The 18,155-nt window shown below is 40.6% G+C and overlaps 2 protein-coding genes across 3 annotated transcripts; one reads left to right on the top strand and one right to left on the bottom strand.

Annotated features, from left to right (window-relative positions):
* Window positions 1-5,403: 5,403 nt before the first annotated feature.
* LOC115734663 (vitellogenin-2-like) lies at window positions 5,404-7,000 on the bottom strand. Of its 2 annotated transcripts, XM_048282069.1 has the most exons (3): window positions 6,792-7,000; window positions 5,882-6,694; window positions 5,404-5,812 (listed from the first exon to the last, which is right to left on the bottom strand). In XM_048282069.1, the coding sequence occupies exons 1-2, from the start codon at window positions 6,845-6,847 to the stop codon at window positions 5,887-5,889; spliced, it is 864 nt and encodes a 287-aa protein (XP_048138026.1). In that variant the 5' UTR covers window positions 6,848-7,000; the 3' UTR covers window positions 5,404-5,812; window positions 5,882-5,886. The 2 variants fall into 2 exon arrangements, with proteins under 2 accessions (XP_048138026.1, XP_048138025.1); XM_048282068.1 differs by having other exon boundaries at window positions 5,404-6,694; window positions 6,792-6,997.
* An 8,728-nt stretch (window positions 7,001-15,728) lies between these two features.
* LOC115734662 (transcription factor BEE 3-like) lies at window positions 15,729-17,618 on the top strand. Its single transcript, XM_030665540.2, has 6 exons — window positions 15,729-16,189; window positions 16,327-16,458; window positions 16,587-16,652; window positions 16,762-16,830; window positions 16,933-17,010; window positions 17,306-17,618. The coding sequence occupies exons 1-6, from the start codon at window positions 15,782-15,784 to the stop codon at window positions 17,396-17,398; spliced, it is 846 nt and encodes a 281-aa protein (XP_030521400.1). The 5' UTR covers window positions 15,729-15,781; the 3' UTR covers window positions 17,399-17,618.
* The last annotated feature ends 537 nt before the right edge of the window (window positions 17,619-18,155 follow it).

Genomic DNA, 18,155 nt, shown 5'->3' with positions numbered 1-18,155 from the left:
GCATGAATTCCACTATAGAACGAGCGATACACGGAGATTATAGAACCACACTCGAGTCACTCAAACACTCTCGGTGTTTTCCCAGCCCCAATTATATTCAAGAACGCACACGGTGTTTAGCCCCCAATTCCTAACGAAACAATCTCTCAAACTCGTAAAGGAATTACACAAATCTAACCTCAAGATTTAATCGGCTTCGACACTTGAATTCTTGATGTAATTCCGCGAACAAAACCAACGAATGTAAACCCTTGCCAAGCACTCAATGAACGGCGCTTCAGGACTCTTTTCGAAAGTCATCCGTAAAGCAAACTTGAGAAGCATTTATATTAAACCCACCGCCAAAGAAAGTGCAGATTTCCATCGTGAAGATAGCCACAACAAACTGGAAACGGAATCCAAGATAAGGTCAACAAAATCTCAAACTTTGACTTTCTTATTTTATCTTTTCTTTGGCCGAATCCAACCTGGAAGTTCCATGTATTTTCCTTCTTTCTTTGGCTGACGCACGTTGACCGAGTCCAACTCTACATTGGGCTTTTACGTTTCTTGAGCAAATACACCAACGCACAACCAACTTTAATTCATAAGTTGATTACGTATATATTTTCCTTTGCTCGATTTCGGATATCCGCAAATATTTGATTTGGAATCTTCACAGTTTCCGCTTCGGGCTTAAACTCGAGACATATTATAACATTTAGTACTGCTGCAAGTGAGTCCTTGCTCAAGTCTAGGGTCTGTAGAAACTTCAAGTTTCCTTTGGATGATGGTCAGTCTAGTGATACGATACTGATGTTATGATAACTTAAAAATCTCAAGTGAATCAACTTTCCTGTCTTTGGGAAACTTCAAAGGTAAAGGACTTTCCATGCCTTCAAGGTCCAAGACTCTCAAACAATTTGACGTTGCTGAAAACACGCTTTAGCTGCCAATCTTTGAAGTTTAGGGTCTGCAGAAACTTCAAGTTTCCTATGGCTGATGGTAATTCTAGTGATACGATATTAATGTTACAAACAAATCTCAAAGCAAATCAACCTTCCTATGTCTTTGGGTAACTTCAATGGTACAGGACTTTCCATGCCTTCAGGTTCCAAAACTAAGCAATTTGAAGTTGTTGAAGACATGATTTAGCTGCCAACATTCACTATGAACCTTCTTGCTTGAGAGTACAGGAGGATCTGCAGGTGGGAACATGCTCCCATTCTCGTGAGAGAGGGGATAACAAATTCACAATTTTTCTGTTCCGCACTGATTGCAAGCTTTTGGAGTCCACCATTTGCTGCCAACGTGGGAGGCATGGAGTAAGTTGTATACTCCACTGACTTGCTTTCATTTTGTTGATAATTGACGTCAAAAAATTTCTGCCTTCGCATTTAAGAGGCATTCATCTTGCATAAGGTCATGGAGGCTTCTCACTTTGAACCTTCCAGTAGAACCAACTTTTGCCGCTTGAGCCATGCACCTATCTATGAGCTCATACAGATAGGTCTCTGCTGTATCTTCCATTTCTCCATGGTTGCGTCTTCAGACACTACACTGTCTGCTGTCCATATCCGAATCAATGTCCTCATAAGAATGTCGGAATCCTTCGGGAAATGGCTCAGATATAGGAAGTATTGTTTCAGTCGATATGGAAGTTCCTGGTAGCTTAAAGCTAAAACTTTGGATACTCCGAGAATTCATCATAGCTTTTCCCTCTTAGGTGTAAATTTAGGCTTTCATTTACCAATTCCCACTCGTGAATTGAACGCTTTCTTGAAAGCAAACCTCCCAGCACAGTAATAGCCAATGGTAGACCAGCACATCTTCTAACCATTTTCTTCCCCAACTCCACAATGTTCATGTCGACCTGTAATTCTAGGAAGGAAACAGAATCAGAATATGCGCACTCGGTCAAGTAAGATATTTTTCTAGAGGATATTGTTCTGTTTTAGGATATTTCTATTCAAAGAGTTTACTGTGAATCAAATGTAGGAAAACTTGAAAAAAATCTATTACATCTCTGTTTGTGTCATATGCTGTCTAGTATCGTAGGAGTTCGACTGCAGAAGTGGATGGTGAATCAATGTAGTCATAAGCAAGAAAGCATCAAGATCTGGCATGTATGCTGCGGCGATTTATTATGCTGCTTAAATTATGTTTTATATGCACACAATGCACACAAGCCCCGTAAAATAATTAATCGTATGCCAATACTTTCCTTAATCAAGTTTGAATTAATGAAATTGAAAGAAAGTTAATCCTATGCCAGATGATGATGGTTTTGTAATTAGTGGGAGCGCCTGGCTCATCCCTTGGTGGAAATGCTTTCTTCCGGAGCCGCTGCCAACTCTGTTCCTCATCCAAACTCCAGGGCTCGTGGATGAGAAATCCTGGATCTGCAATTTTTTTGCCGTTTCTTTTACACGAATAGTGATCAAGATTTTGCTTCGTCCGTTCCTTAACGAGAAGGCGGGACTTAAGCGGTTCCAAGCCTCGACACTCCAGGTGTCGTCAAGGATCGCCAATTATTTCTTCTTCTCCAGAATTTGGTAATTTCCTTCACCAGCTCTTCATTTGTCAGTTTCGAGCTTTGACCCCTCCCAACATCTGAAAAAGAGATTAGCTTATACGACATTCATCTTAAAACATGGGTTGCTTGGCATTGTTGAGATACATAAACCCAAGCAAAGCAATCAAAATAATCCTCACATTCACATTGTGGTAAAATTTCTTAGCTATTGTGGTCTACCCAAGACCCCTCATGCCACATATCGCAACCACGGGGCAAGTTCTCTTTTCATGCAGCAACTCTTCCACCAACTTCTTAATGTCTTCTTCGAACCCAATGACATCCTCCTCATTATGAGAATACAATCGTCTCGACTCGGGTGCTTTTTGTATGTGCCATCCGAGGCTTCTCATTCATCTGTAGGTTTCCATACCGTATTGAATAAAATGGAGGGTAGAGTTAGAGATTTTGGACTTAATAGCCTCCATTTCAGATCCAAGCTGGTGGAATTCAACTAATTATTTAAAAACACAAGAGTGCCTCTTGAGGGACTTCCTGAGGCTGCTGTTCTTTTGTGATGGGATTTTGAAGGCAAAATGTTGATGATGTCCGCAGCATCATCGTAGGCAACTTCTCTGATCATCACCACGTGGGCTCGAATCATTTCGCGTTCATCTTGCCTCGCATCTGTGTCTCTAAAGAATCTTTGCATCCACTTAAGTTTGATGCAAAGATCCTCGAGCTGGCCGCTTAAACCACACCACAATTTCGCTTCTCCGACAAGCAGGTCGGCCAGCCTCTCTACTAACATTGATACCACAGTCTCGGCCATGGGATGCTCTTTTCTCAGAGAAAATGACTGGTCGATGAATCCTTTTGGTCTCATGAACTTCCTAATCATATTTTTGTGGTGCTGGTAGTCATCATTGCACAAACAACGTTGCCCTTTTAAATCTATTTAAAGCTTCTAGTTGTGTTAGTATCTTTAGTTTCACAAGTTCTGCTGGAACTCTTCCATTCTAGACTTGCAGGGTTAGTGATTAAAATGAGTAAAGTAAGAGGATAGACTAAAGAAAGCTTGTTGGGAAACAGAGTCTTTGACATGGATGGAGACATATCCGCTAATTTGTATGATAACAGAATTCAATTCGTTCTTTCTAGCTTTCTCTCCTATCCAAGCATCTTCTATCGGTCTCTTGGAGTTAACAAAATTCAACTGGCAGAGGGACCCAGAAGGAGAAATATTCTAATAATTGGAATGTATAACTCATGGAAGAACTTGTAGGCTTTTCGCTGTTGGCATCCTCGATTAATGACCACCATGAAAAGCTTCAGCTCCTTGGTTACTTGCATGGAATCCAATGACCTCAGTTCAGGAATGGGACTATACTTCTTGATGCATGAAACTTATATGCTGCTTCCCGTTAGTTGAAATAAATATGAAGATATTGTAATCATGGATGAATCAGGTCCGCTGAGTCTATTTTACCAATTTCATGTTGCATGCTCTGCTACCTAGTTGGGACTTATCGAGCGGTCATGTAAATCTCAAAACTCTTAATTGATAAAGATATCAGAACTTAGAAAATTCTGCTGCTATGATGCGTTAATAGGGGTGTTGTCGAAGGAGCTGTTATCGGGTGCACCTAAGATAAAACCCCCCGGGTCCATCTCAGTAATCTTCCCTAGCAGAGGAACTGATCATCCGTGTGCCAGCTTTCGACAGAGAAAGTATGAAGTTCTAAGCCCTAGGAGTGCCTATATAAACTTCGATGTGCCGATTCTTTTGTTTGCAAACTCCTATAACTGTATCAAATCTGGTAAAAAAGTCGAACGACATTTTATTGGATCTCGTCATCATTGCAGGTCAGCTACCGGTGCGCTCAGAGGAGTAAGGATTCTTATGTTTGTGCGGTTTTCCATTTTTCCTGGGGAAGCTAAGTACCTTGGTTAACTCGCCAAACCAGTCGTGCCAACATTTCCAGGCCCTATATAAATAGTACGTATCAAATTGTCCTTTCAAAGCTCTTTGAATGCAATTGCAAATCATCCTTGTGAGAACAAAGACCCGGAAATCTCTCCCCCACAAGTCTTGAGTTTGGAAGATCATTACTACCGGAATCATAAAGTCTAACCATTATCTGTGAGATGGAAGTAATGTCTTATTACCAGCACCATGCGAAACGGTTGCACGGATACGCCAAACTGGTGGGTGGAACGAAGAATCAAACTTGGTACAGGCACTCTTAAGTCGTCCATTAGAGTGCGAGAGTAGAGCGGATCATCGAACTGCCGTGTGTACAAGGCACTCTTTTGCACAACATTAACCAAGCGACCTGGACCATCTCGAGATTGAGAAAATTTCCTCGGTCCAGGCTTGTCAATATGTAGGAAGTGACCCATGTGCTTCAAACTTCAAAAAAGCACCATCTTCCTACTCTTCTTTTGGGGGAATTGTGTTCTGTACTCAGTAGTTGACAACTTTGAAACACAAGAACCAGCATCATCAAAAGTCACATGGGCTTGTCCATTTTACTGGGCCCCCAAGCCCATCTATTGTTCATGCATTAACATTATATCACTGCACGTTATAGAAACTACTGTCACATTGAGAAAAAGTTGTTCTTATGGGATGCTATCCTGCGTTTTTTGGCACTGGACTGTAGAAATTTTTGTGGAATAACTGCTGGATTGTTATGACTCGGTGAAGATTTCCACAGGTAGCTACTAGTCGGGCAACCTTTTTCTTGCCTAACTGTCGATTATCGAAACTTATAAGCAAAAATTTTCCTCCTAACATGCTGATATTTCTTCAGGAGTGTTGAATTAGTCAAAAAAGTGCCGGACCAATTTCCATCATTAGCTCACATTATCTATCAGCTAAAGCTAACGCAGACAAGAAATCACAAAAAGCAAAACCATTCTTCTGGATTTGTTACATTGTCAAACCAACCTATGACACAGGGAGAAGGTGACCTAAACCAAAAGGCATTCTCACAGAGAAAGATCCATAGTGAATAAATAAACAAAAATACCTCCAATGACAAACCAAAGTCCAAAAGCACCTTTTAAAATATACGCAAACACCCAAAAAGGAAGGAAAAAATTTGAAAGAGCCATGGAATGAAGAGAAATCAGAAAGCAAACAGGACAGCAGACAGCCCTGAAACAAGGGGTTGACAATTCCTTAGATATCAACATTCCAAGATTCTATGTTGTCTCTCTTTTGATCTCTCTCTATCTCTTCCTTAGCTTATCTATGATCCTTCTTGTTATTCCTGTTCTTTCTTGTTTCTGGTTTGTTCTGATCACAATCAACTGGGGATTATATAAGCCAAACATGAGTACACATATGTTAGATAAGGAAGACTAGTAAAATGCAGTCACCAAAATCATCTCCTAATCTTCTTATCCTTTCCACTCCGCAGAAACGAACCCAAACCTAGGAAATTAGCGGTCCCTTTCGAAATGGAAGGAGTTGGAACGTTCAATACTGGACTAATTCTAAATCTGTGCCCATAGTATGTTCCGTGGCTGTGATTCTTCTTCAATGGAGGCTTTTGAGGCCTTGAATTCACATTACTTGAAGAAAAGCATGATGTCGATGATGAAGAAGAAGACGACAACGACGGTGATTTTGGCAATGGAATAGATGGTTGCTTCTGTGGTGCTTTTTTGGGATTTGGAGCCGAGCCGGTCGAATTGCTTCTCAACAAAAGTGGGAATGAACAGGTCAAGCTCTTTTTTTGCACGCCTTCTGAGTTGAGACTTGAACTCCTCCTGAACCCCCAAAAAGACTTGGAGATGGACTTTTCCTCTGAGTCCAAGCTTGACACTGCGATCTCCTTTATGCTTGCTTTCTTTTTGGTCTCATCACTTGGAGGACATGGGATTGGAGGAAGTAAAGAAGAAGGAAGTGCTTCACCTTCACGTTTTGAAGTCCCATTTGGAGTAGCAGTGTTGTTTCTCTGTTGAATCTGGACAGGAAGAATCATTCCATTCGCGAAAAGCTCGTCAGCCGAAGAAGATTCATAGTCAAAGCTTTGACAGATGCTGAACTCGAAATCGGAGTTCCTGTCCGAAAGGCAGAAGGAACCTGATCCAGCCTTGATGGATTCCCCTGTTGTGCTATCTCTTGGCCCCGGATCATATGAAAATGACACACGAGGAGGACTACCTATTTCTGAGCACATCCCTTGACTGTCGAAAGCTGGAAGAATCAGAAGATGTTGGCTGAGGAAAATTTGAGATTTATCAAGAATGTCAAGCACAAGTGGAAGTTTGGAGCAAACAGGACTTCGTCGAGGAGAAACTTCTCAGAAGCTTGAAGATGCCACGGGGATGTGAGAACATTTTTAAACCAGACCAGAGTCTCAGGTTTCTTGATTCTCTGAATGAAGGAGGTGGGAATTTTCTCTTTGCCGTCAGAGGAGGAGAAGAAGCAAGTGGCCTGGGCAAGAGGTTTATATATACATATTTCCTCAATATTTCCTCTAAGTTTGAGGCACCATATATGTTCTGAACGATGAAGAGAGAGACTTGGAATTGTTATGAGGCCTCTGCTGGTACAAACGATGTAAGAATAAAGTTCATTAGAGCTCTAACAACAGATGATTAGTGCCGCCCGTTGAAGTAGGGAACCTTAAGACGCGCTTAATATGAACGGCACGTAATCAAAAGGCCACAATTTTCAGGAAAATCATGGCGAAATTCATGGCAAGCATTTTGGTTGGCCTTAGAAGCAACTGTCAAAAAAAATAAAGAAACCCAAAAGCAAAGGCAAAAAGAAAACAGAAAAGTCAAGTGTCATGTCGACCTTCATTTGTTGTCTCTGTGTTTTTTTTTTTTTTTTGTAATGAAAGATGGAACGGCACAGCAGGCATGAGATTACTCCTCATCATGTAAATTGACTTATGGGACTTGCCATTTCAACAACCGACCTGAGCTATTGTTCTTTTCCCTAAAGCTTCTGTTTTTTAGCTTTCAAGGAATTTAATGAGATGAAAGATCGATTGTTCCATGTCTCTGTTTTCTAGATTCTTGAACAAAATAGTCCGGTTATTTGTTCACCACTTCAATGCTTTTTTAGGTGGATCAATCTTTTCATTGATTTCATCCTCTGGGCCTTTCTGATATTTATTTATGACAGCATTACCATGTTTGCTTGCCTTTCAATTTGCCTCTTTTCATATTGAAACAGCGGTTCAAATCGAGCATCTCACACTAGTACAACATAAACCACCCGCGCATTTTTTTTCTTTCGCTAATCAATAGAGGAAGAAAAAACAAACGAGGAACATGTACAGTCGGCTTAACATATGACATTGATGTTCAATATTAATCCCTCTCAAGCCTCAACACAGTGAAACGTATCTGCTTTAGTTGGTATTCTTGTATATGCCTAGTCATTGCCATGCAAATGAGACCAAGAGTAAGTGTGGCTGGTGCTGTTCAGAGAATCCTGACCAAATGTTTCTAGTCTTCATAGTTGATTTGCAGCATTGACTACCCAAATTTTGCATTTCTTTTCTCTACTTTCTAATGGAAGAAAGAAGGATGAATAATATGAGGTGAGTAACTTTTGACCTTAAATCTTCCGGTTCGTGTACATTGCAAAGCCAAGTGATCAGAGTTCGCGAAGTCTCCAACAGTAATACTTTCATTTACGGTTTGATGTACCAAACCTAACACAAAATTCATTCATCCTAGTCACTAGCAGCTACATTCAATTACATGGTTCTTTCTATGATGTCTGTTTTCCTGGTTCATTCTTGAAAGATTTTCCTAGGTTATTTTTTATTCAATTTGACTTTTTGGTGAAGCATATAGCTTACCAGACCAACAGACTCAAAGACTCAAGAGCCTTGACAATAGATCTTTGCTTCACTGACAAGTTTTCCACTTTGTTCTGTTTTTCAATGAAGGAGCATCTATGGGTAAAAGGGTTTTCTTTTCCCTTCAGATCATTCTATCTTGACTTCGTCCCATGAAATTATAAACTAAAGAGATGTTGCCAAGCACATCCAAAAGAACATGACAGCAGCATCTCGGTGAAGCAAAAAAAACACCACTTGGAGATGAAATGCATTGGAGGAGGGTGCCCTAGACATGTCATAGGTTTTCTTTACAAGACAAACCTTGTCATGGCCTAAAATAATGGTATGAGATACACCAACCATTACCAGCATCAGAGTTTGTATATAAATCCACCACAACTAATTTTTTTTTTTTTTTTGGGACTGACCAGGTCAATTCACAAACGTGATATAAACTTCAAGTTGTTACACATCTTGATTCAATCCACGCCGGCATATTTCATATACATACAGTCGATCTACGACTTATTTCAAACAATTTATTCTGGTGTGTGACTAGAATGAAACAGCCCATTGTTGACATGAATATAAGTTTTCTTGATAAGCAGGCATTTGATTGGATTAGGTTACGTGGAGATTTGTAAGTATCTGTGGAGGGAGGACCCATATCCTTCATCATGGAGGCCTGATGGATATAACATTAAATTTTGCAAGACCCCACGAAATAATTTCTTTCCTTCTGCATTATTCAACTGAGTTCTCAGCACACGGCATAATTATTAACAAAACCTGCACTAAGATACTTGAGATATCATTTTCATTTTCCCCTTGAGGTGAAACACTGAGTGATTATGATCCTCAATTTGTCTTCATTTCTTTGTATGCAAGCCATTCTTTTTGGCCTGTTTATGGTGGACCACCGAAGGAGAAGTACACTCCACTGCCTTTGTAATCTCTCCTAAGAAGTCATACTTAGCTTGTGAAATCATTTGAATTCCTGGAGCATATCTGTCCATAATCTTCACGGTATAGCTAGAGATATGCTTGATCTAAAGAAAGGTCATACCTTCTTTCTTTTGGCAAGCTTTCGAGAGTAGGTCGCTCGCGGAATATGTTTGCAAACTAATAGAAGTTGCGCCCGCCCTGTTTGTACCATTGCTGAATGCCGATAAAATTCACACCCACCTGCTTGTAATTTCATTGAGATAATCACAACCGCCAGATCATGTGAGCCTCAAATAGGGGGCGCAGATGATCTAGTTTTTGCAATGCAATGGACCGCCTTGCCTTTGGAGGAATGGGATAATCCTCAGGATGCTCCCAAGTACAATCCTTGGCGGTTGGCATTATGATGTCGTTTGTCCTCTTTCCCCATCAAGAGTCTATCTTCCCACATTGTGTTTCGCACTTACATTACATCTTGCCAGCATTACTGTACTCAATTCAAGATAAAGAGAAATGGATCTCTACCCTCCTTGCACAAGATCTTGGTGATCAACAATAATTCACTTTGGACAAATCTCTCAAAAGGGTGTCTGTTCCTTCCACTCTAGAACCCAGAAAAGAGGAGAGAATGAAGTTGGGCTGAAGAAAAGGAGAAATCTAAAGTGATCAGTGTAAGGGTGGGAGTGGATCAAATTGATTTTGATGGGTGACCTGTTTGGTGTTTGGTATGGGTGGTAGGGTTCGATGCTGGTACCCAATGGCTATCGTATCCACAGACAACCATTTTTATCTTCTTCTTGGACATGTTTAGTCCTATTTTCTAAAATATTTTGTCAGCTTGCAGCGTGGGGAAGTTCAGTTCATGAAAGGAGAAGGAGAGAGAGACAGAAACTATTGGCTTAAATTTTCTCTGGCAAAGAAGTATTCGCTCATTCCTTCGGACAACAGAGTTATGAAAGCATAGGTAGGACACATGAGTAACCAATGTCCAAAACCCCTGAACAACGCAATCTCCACGGATTTGATTCTCACTATTCATGGCATCAATCTTGCTGCGGTAACGGTTATCACATGTTCATTTACAAGTCGACAGTTGCCTCAGTTGAATGTTTAGACAAACCACCATCACGTGTGTACTTGAATTGAGTCGAGCAGTGACTTCACACGCGCGCCATCGGTTAGAAAGAAAATGCGTCTTAAGTTATATACCTTCGAGTCTCAAGACTTCTACGCTCAGCCTCCTAACTTCTAAGTATGCAATAGTCCCTTGTGGTTAAGGTGACATTGGATAACTCAGACAGGCGGACAGACAGACAGAGAGAGGCTTATATGATTCATGCACAGTTGGCGGACATTCTCCAGCTAAACATACCTTCTAGTCGCAGGCGAATCGATGATGGGCAAGGTTGTGGACAAAAGGCATAGCAGGAGTGAATGGAAAATGCAGTCTTTGATAGAGATGGGCTATGAGTTTTCCCCTTTCCGTTTACTGGGGGCAAAAGCTCCATCTTTTGGCATGAGAGATGAAGTAACTCCAACTTTCGCTTTTGCAAAAGCAAATTCGGGACCAAGGTTGCTTTGTTGGGTTACACTGTCAATGATGATCCCAGGAAAGCACGAGACAATGAGAGGAAAAAAAAAAAAGATGGAGGAAGAAGAAGAAGAAGCAGAAGAAGAAGAAGAACATAATTTCTGATTTTGTTTTGTGAACATTCATGTTTTGAGTACTTCTGTTTGGGCTCTTAAGGATTGTGCAAAAGCTTCAGGCTCACACCAAGTTCTTCATCATTTCTCGTTCAATTCTTCTCGATCAAGCAAACGAGAGAATGCTATGCACGAGGAGAACAAAAGGGTGTGTGGAGATTTTTTATCTACAAGCATCAAAAGCATTCCCGACACAGCAAACCTCTGACTAAAGAGTTTAGATGTCACGATTATGTCTTATATAAGAAACTATTATATGAGTGCGGTACTTACGTATACCAAACCGAATCGGACCACTCGAAGATGGTGGGTCCCACATAAGTCCCGCGCGAGTCCTGCCACATCGGACGGACCGGATTGAATTGAGTACATGAATTAGGTTCTTGGAATACCTTCTCTTTCTAATGCACCCCTTCTTATGACCTCGTGGTAAATTACTCTAGGCATTGGGGGGAAAAAACGAAAAGAAGTTGCTTGCTACTCCCTGAAGCCAAGCAAGGGGACCGGCTCCTCGATGCAGTGCCCCATTTTAAGCCCGACCATTCGACTTTCGGGCCTAGTGGCGGCCACTGGGCGGCGAGGCTGATGATCTGGACCTGGCTACATAAGGCCCAAGTCGTTGTTCGGCCCATGAAATCCAGCCCAACATATTTTTGGGCTCAGGTGACATTCCATCTTCAGGCCCAGCCAACCTTGTACTGTTTCAGATGACTGAGGAGGATGATCATTCCAAGGCTCAAGCTGTCCTAAATCAATTCCATAATGCTCTCAAGATGGAACAGATTCTTCGAGAAATGATATCTCGTCGAAAGCTGATGGGACCCTTTCATCTGTGGATCAAATTTTTGTCCCTGCATTTTCAATTTAACAATTATTCGCAATAAAAAAATGTACTTATTAAAAATTAAAAATGTACATTGTGCGCCTCATGACTATGGCATAATAGATCCCGACACATGTCCCGGATCGACTTCCAGATCATAATTGCTCCAGTAATCGCGCTCCGGGAAAGATCGCTATCTTTTTTTAACAACAGTTCTTTACACACTCGACATAAATCTAATTCGTTTTTCTACCATGTCCCCATTGCACTGTTGTAGAAATTTGACTCCAGGTGTCATGGTCTAATTGTCTTCTTCCAAGTCAGCACTCACCTGATGTTGCCATCATCATCTGTTTATCTTGGAGTGGTTCTGTTCTGAGGTTTCATTTCCATCGGCTTCAAATCATCACCTTTCGCAATCTCCACGAATAATTCACCACTAGTGGACTTGCCTTTCGAGAGTGTTTTTTTTTTTTTTTCCTCTTCTTTTCTTTTTATTGTTCCACTACAATTGTGCTGTTTGAGAAAGATTGAAAGAATGGAATGGACCGTCGCCCATTTGATTGCAATGCGCTGGAAACACCAGCTGTGTCGGCCGGAATTGCCGTGGAGAATTAATCGATGGTTCCGCAATGGAAGTGAGGTCGAGTTAAGCCGCGTAGACGGAGGCTCTGGCGTTGGTGGGAACCCTAAGTTTTTTGGGTAAGACACATTCGAACGAGAGTCTTCTGATTGAGTCAGATAACTTAACTCTTGTGAAGACCCTTCAAGGAGCAGATCACTTCAAGTGGGAAGCGGACCTACTTATCGTTGAGGCCAAAACTCTGATTATGGGCCTTCCAAATTTGAGATTGGCCCACTGTAGTAGAAAATCCGATAAGGTAGCGGATTGGATTGTTAAAGCACGACGGAATGGATCCTTAACTCAAAATTGGCTTGCTAGCCCGCCTAAAGCCTTATGGGCTTTACTTATTTCCTAATCAAGTCTTTTGTACTCGAACTCTTTGAGTTAGTTTAATGAATTACCTCTTTTCTGATTAAAAAAAAAAGTAAGTAGGATTGAAATCTATATATGTGTTGTGGATATATATATACCGAAACATAGAAAGAGTTAAGAAAATGTTGGAATTCTCAATAGTTGCTAATTTGAATCATCAAAACTCATTAAGACTAACCGCTCTTTTCTTATGTTGAGCAAATTCATCTTCCTTTTAAATGAGGCAAAGCACGGGGACCTTGTTGGAAGCAAAAATTATTCCATATAAGGGAAATGATTAATCTCTTTGACAGATTAGAATTTCATGTATCACTTTTAAAGATAACCCAGAGTAGAGAGCTTAGACCCATAACTTTTTTCAATTTCTTTAGCACAAAGCTTTTTCCTCTTTATTAACTTAACTACCGAAAAAGTTTGAATTGTCTAGATAAAGATATTCCGAGGATAATCCTTGAGATATATAATTGGGAATGCCCGATTGAGGTTTGGTGATGATTTCAATGTGGGTGGCCAACTAAAAGGCAAATACTAGAGCCAGAAGGGGAAAAAAAGGAAAGGGAACTGAAGTACGACTAGTATCAATCAAATCCTTCCATTGATCAGATGGCGATGGACAATCCTCCATCACTCTAAACCAATCGATAGGATCCTTGGAGTTCAATGTAGCTTCCAAATTCGGTGCAAAATCGATGATGGACTCAATGATTAACCTTTTCAATGGTCTTGGCTATATAGATAACTTTCTTTGCTGGCCATAACAAGAAGCATGGGCAAATCCATTGTACGATCCTGAATTCAAAGGGCCTTGGAATCATAAACCTATCATGACCCTTACCAAAAAAAAAAAAAAAAAGAGGGTTCACAAAGTTGAAAAAGTCGTGTACCTTGAATTGAAATGTAAATTTGTGTGGAATTACGACTTTTTTCTTTGGTAACTTACCGATAGTAATATTTGCTGATCTCTGAGTCGCTCAAACCATTATTGCATCGACGTTTCTCGATTGTTTTCTCCTTTACAATTTTTAGCTAAGTGTCTTAACGAGCACCAATTTTCACTAATGGGGAGGATTAGGCCGGAATTGACTAGTTAATTAGTGATTGTTGTTCTAATGACGCTTAAAAATCCAAAACCACATCTTTCGATTCTTTATTGGGCCAAGATTTGGAAAAGGGGAAATGAGGATAACTACATAGGAAGGCCTTCTATTTCCTCGGACGATCATGAAATGTAAAAATCTTAGGACAGCCATCCTCGAATTGCTCAAATTAAATGCCCTGTCACGTGCCTAACGCGCACCTCACATGTAGCGACTCCCAAACGAAAATTCTACATTGTTTTCTTCCATCCCCTTCCCCTTTTTACCAGAATTATCAGAAGTTGGTGCAGCACATAAAGAAGACAAAAGATGACAAAAAAATCAAGTGCGGGTCGTTGCATGTTCTTTCAATTCTGGCTTTCATCTCATTTTCTTTGAATTGTTTCAAACCAAACACCCAGAATAATTATAATAAATAAATAAAGGCTACAAAACAAATTACATCTACTTTAGTGAATAATCAAAATGTGAAGCTTATCGAATGACTTGAAGCCACACAAAACAAGCCCACTTAAATCCATTTTCGATTTCAAAAAGTTCCACCTTCCTAGGGCTTAAATAAGATGACTTTGCCGGAGTCAACCTTAGTTAGGTAAATCCCGAGCCTATAAAATTTCCCCACTAAAGTCTTTGTTTTTTTTTTTCATATTTTGTTTTTCGCAATCTTCTCAACCGATTGCTCGAAATTACTCGACTGGTTATTTTTGGAGGACAAATTTCTTGGGGTGTGTGACTATCCCATCTGTTGGGAAAGCTTGGACTACAACACGCAACCATTGGAAACAAACAAGACAACAAACAAAAACACCACCTCCACACGTATAATAACCACCTAATTGCTCCCACATTAGCTGCTCCTGCCAAATGGAATGACAGCCCCATTTCATGTCCAAATGCAAGTTTTTCAACAGTGATGTACAGCGGCATCCTTGGACAAGATTGCGTGGTCGTGATGTTCAATCCACAGACATGGGCCATCTTGCTCCTTACATGCTTGTTAAATTGGATATGAGAGCCATCCCAGACTCCATTTCTAATTTTGATTTCCTTCCCTTTTTCAATTTTTTTTTTTTTTTGAAACACCATTTAATCTTTACAGGTAATCAAGCCGGGAAAAAAAAAATTATAGCTTCTCAAAACTTCTCCAAAAAATTTCAGTGAGTTTCATATACCAATGATGCAAAGTCCAGGAAGAAAGAAAAACAAGGAAAAAGAAGTTCCACCTAAGCTTTGAACACTTCATGTACTTGAAAATGGGACCCAAAAAGTTTCTAGGAGGGTCCCCTTTCTAGATATATCATGTGTTTCTCCTGAATGAAAATAAGAGAATAATATAACAAAAAAATAAATGCCCATAAAGGAAGCACAATCCAAGGACATAGAATTAGCCATGTGGCCTCCTAAAGGGCGCATGACGATACTTTTATAGTAGAATTTTTGCTTCAGAAGTGCTTCTAGAGGAGAAAGATAACACTTCAGAAGTAAAATTTATGTTCCGAAAGTATTTCTAAAGCAGAAATCCGTTTGAAAACACGACTTATGGAACATAAATTCATTTGGTTACGCAACTTCATTTTTCTTTTTCCTTTTTTAATATAGAAGTAGTTTTGGAGCAACTTTTTTTTAAAAAAAAAAATTTCCTTCTCTTCAGAAGTTGATTTCTAGAGCATAAGTGTTACCATGCGCGCCCCTAAATACTAGCTTTTTCCATGCACTTATATCACCAGAAGTGGGAAAAGAATATATGATAACAAGAAAAAAAGATGGAAAATTTTACTTTCCTAGATTTGCTCCCAAATCATAGTATAAATACAAACAAGCCTCTCACCCCCAAAAATCCTCCACACTTGTTTTCGGCTCTGTATCAAAACTTCAAAAGGTGCCATACTCTTCCCATAAGCATCAATGGCCGATTTCGCATCAGAATACCTGCAGTGTCTCAAGGCCTCATCGTTCCCCTTCATGGACACCGATCCAAGCATGGAGTTCCTGAGCCACCACTTCAGAGAGATGAACCCAACTGTCGTGTTGGATCACTCGAGCTTGACCTTCCATGAGAACCCAATGGATGGCTTTTGCAGCGAGAGCTTGTTCCCTCACCAGGCCCCTGACTTTCCTGGAAACCTGGCGGTCAGCGTCCCTGGACTTTCTCACCCTCAGGAGCCGAACTGTGGGTCTGGCTCTGTCGTTCAGGCTGTCGTGGCCGGTGACGGCGAGCCCCGTAGGAAGAGGAAGGCATTGGATGTTTCGCAGAGCAGCTCTGCAAATTCATCAGCCCCTGCTCCTTTGGACACTGGAAGGAAGAAAAAGCACGTAAGGGAAGAGGGATTGATGAATCGATCCTTCCTTTGTTTGAGTCGATTACCACTGAAGTTACCGTTTTCGCATATTTGGAGTTTTGGGTGTGTTTTGGTTATTGAAAAGAGTCGTTCTCTGTTGCATATATGCAGAGCAGCAGTAGTTCGGGCAGAGCAAAGAGAATCAAAGGCAACACTGAGAAGGTGGAGGAGAGGCCGAAGGAAGTGGTTCACGTTAGAGCTAGGAGAGGACAAGCCACTGATAGCCACAGTTTAGCAGAGAGGGTAAGCTTACCTTCAATCCTTAGAAGCAAAACAACAAACGGCGGCATTCGATTATCGATTTCTTCTTTTTCATTTGCATATTCCCACAATTCCTACTTCAGTCAAATTGACTCTGTTCCTTAAACCAGGTCAGGAGAAGCAAAATCAACGAGCGGCTGAGATGTCTGCAGGATATTGTTCCAGGATGTTACAAGGTAAAAAACTATATTTCAAGAAACTGAAGTTGATGAACGCTTTCTAGGAATATCTTTCTCTGTGTCCTGAAGATTGCATATCGTTCTCCTTTTGTTCTTACATTCGCAGACGATGGGATTGGCGGTGATGTTGGATGAGATTATCAATTATGTGCAGTCATTACAGAATCAGGTTGAGGTAAGAAACGGAAAGGAGAGAAAGAAAAGACAGCACCACCTCTTTTTGAAGCCTGAAGTTGCTATTTTTAAGTCATTGACATGTTCATCTTATTTGCATCAGTTCCTTTCAATGAAACTTACTGCAGCAAGCACATTCTATGACTTCAATGCCGAGTCCGATGCTATCGAAAGTATGCAGGTACCAGCCTAAGCCAACCATCCTCATGAAGCACAAACTGTACTAATTGATGAATTGTTAATACATCGACGACTTATGCAAATGAAGTCTACCACCCTACGGCTCAAAACCCCCCTTTTTTTTTAGTAGAGTCGATCATTCAAATCATTGGTTTTCGAGCAATCAGAGAGTCTTACCACCGTATGCATTGAAAGATCGCCATTTTAGTCGCCCCATGACATTATTTAACATCACTGAAGAGGGAAGTCCAATTCTTTTATCTTCTCAAACAAAGTTGGACCTTCATGTGTTGCAGAGAGCAAAGGCATTTGAGGCAAAAGAGTTGGAGAGGCTCATCAGAGAAGGACAAGGGAGACAAGCCAATTTCCACACAACATGGCACACTTGACCGCAACTTTGGATGTTACTCCCAACCATTTTCCATACAACACATGAAAATGTTGGACTTCCTAATATTTTCATTTTCTTTCTTTCTTTCTTTCTTTTCCTTCTTGTCATGATTGTTTTCAAAATCCCCCCTAATACTGGCATAGATGAAAACTTCAATCTTGTAATGTTCCCACACATGATCAATGAGAACTAATGTATTATGAGCTCACCAAATTTGGGTTCTCTCTATCTATTGCCTCCAAATGATGCTTGATACCATTATTAGAAGTGCTTGGCAATGTTGATAAGTCACGCGACATATGAGCGTGACCCGATGACACATCACACAGGCAAAGGCATCGCATGTCCGCTCATCTATTCGTGTTGTGATTGGAGGATTGCAATCATCGGGATCGTGATCTGCATAACTCATTACGCTTGGCCAATATTAGTCAAGATTGCTGCTTTGGACAAACTTGACAGGAAAATTACTAAAAAAGTCATAGACCTATTGCAATCGTGCCAATTCGGTTCTAAACCTTTTTTTTTTTGCCGGTTTAGTCCTAAACCTTTTGTAATTATGCCATTTCAATACATCCGGCGAATTTTGGCCAACTGGGTGCGACGTGAATGCCGGCTAGTCGGCAACTCAATATTTTAATATTTTTTTAAAAAAAATTTATGATTTTTTATGTTTTTTCCTTCTTCTTCCCCCTCACCCCCACCTCCAACCGGTTGCCATAATTGGAGGATTGGCTAGAGGGGCGGCCGGAGAG

This window comes from Rhodamnia argentea, chromosome 7 (assembly GCF_020921035.1).
Source record: "Rhodamnia argentea isolate NSW1041297 chromosome 7, ASM2092103v1, whole genome shotgun sequence".
Taxonomy (NCBI): Eukaryota; Viridiplantae; Streptophyta; class Magnoliopsida; order Myrtales; family Myrtaceae; genus Rhodamnia; species Rhodamnia argentea.
The sequence above is the reverse complement of the archived record's forward strand: the minus strand, read 5'-3'. Positions and strand labels throughout refer to the sequence as shown.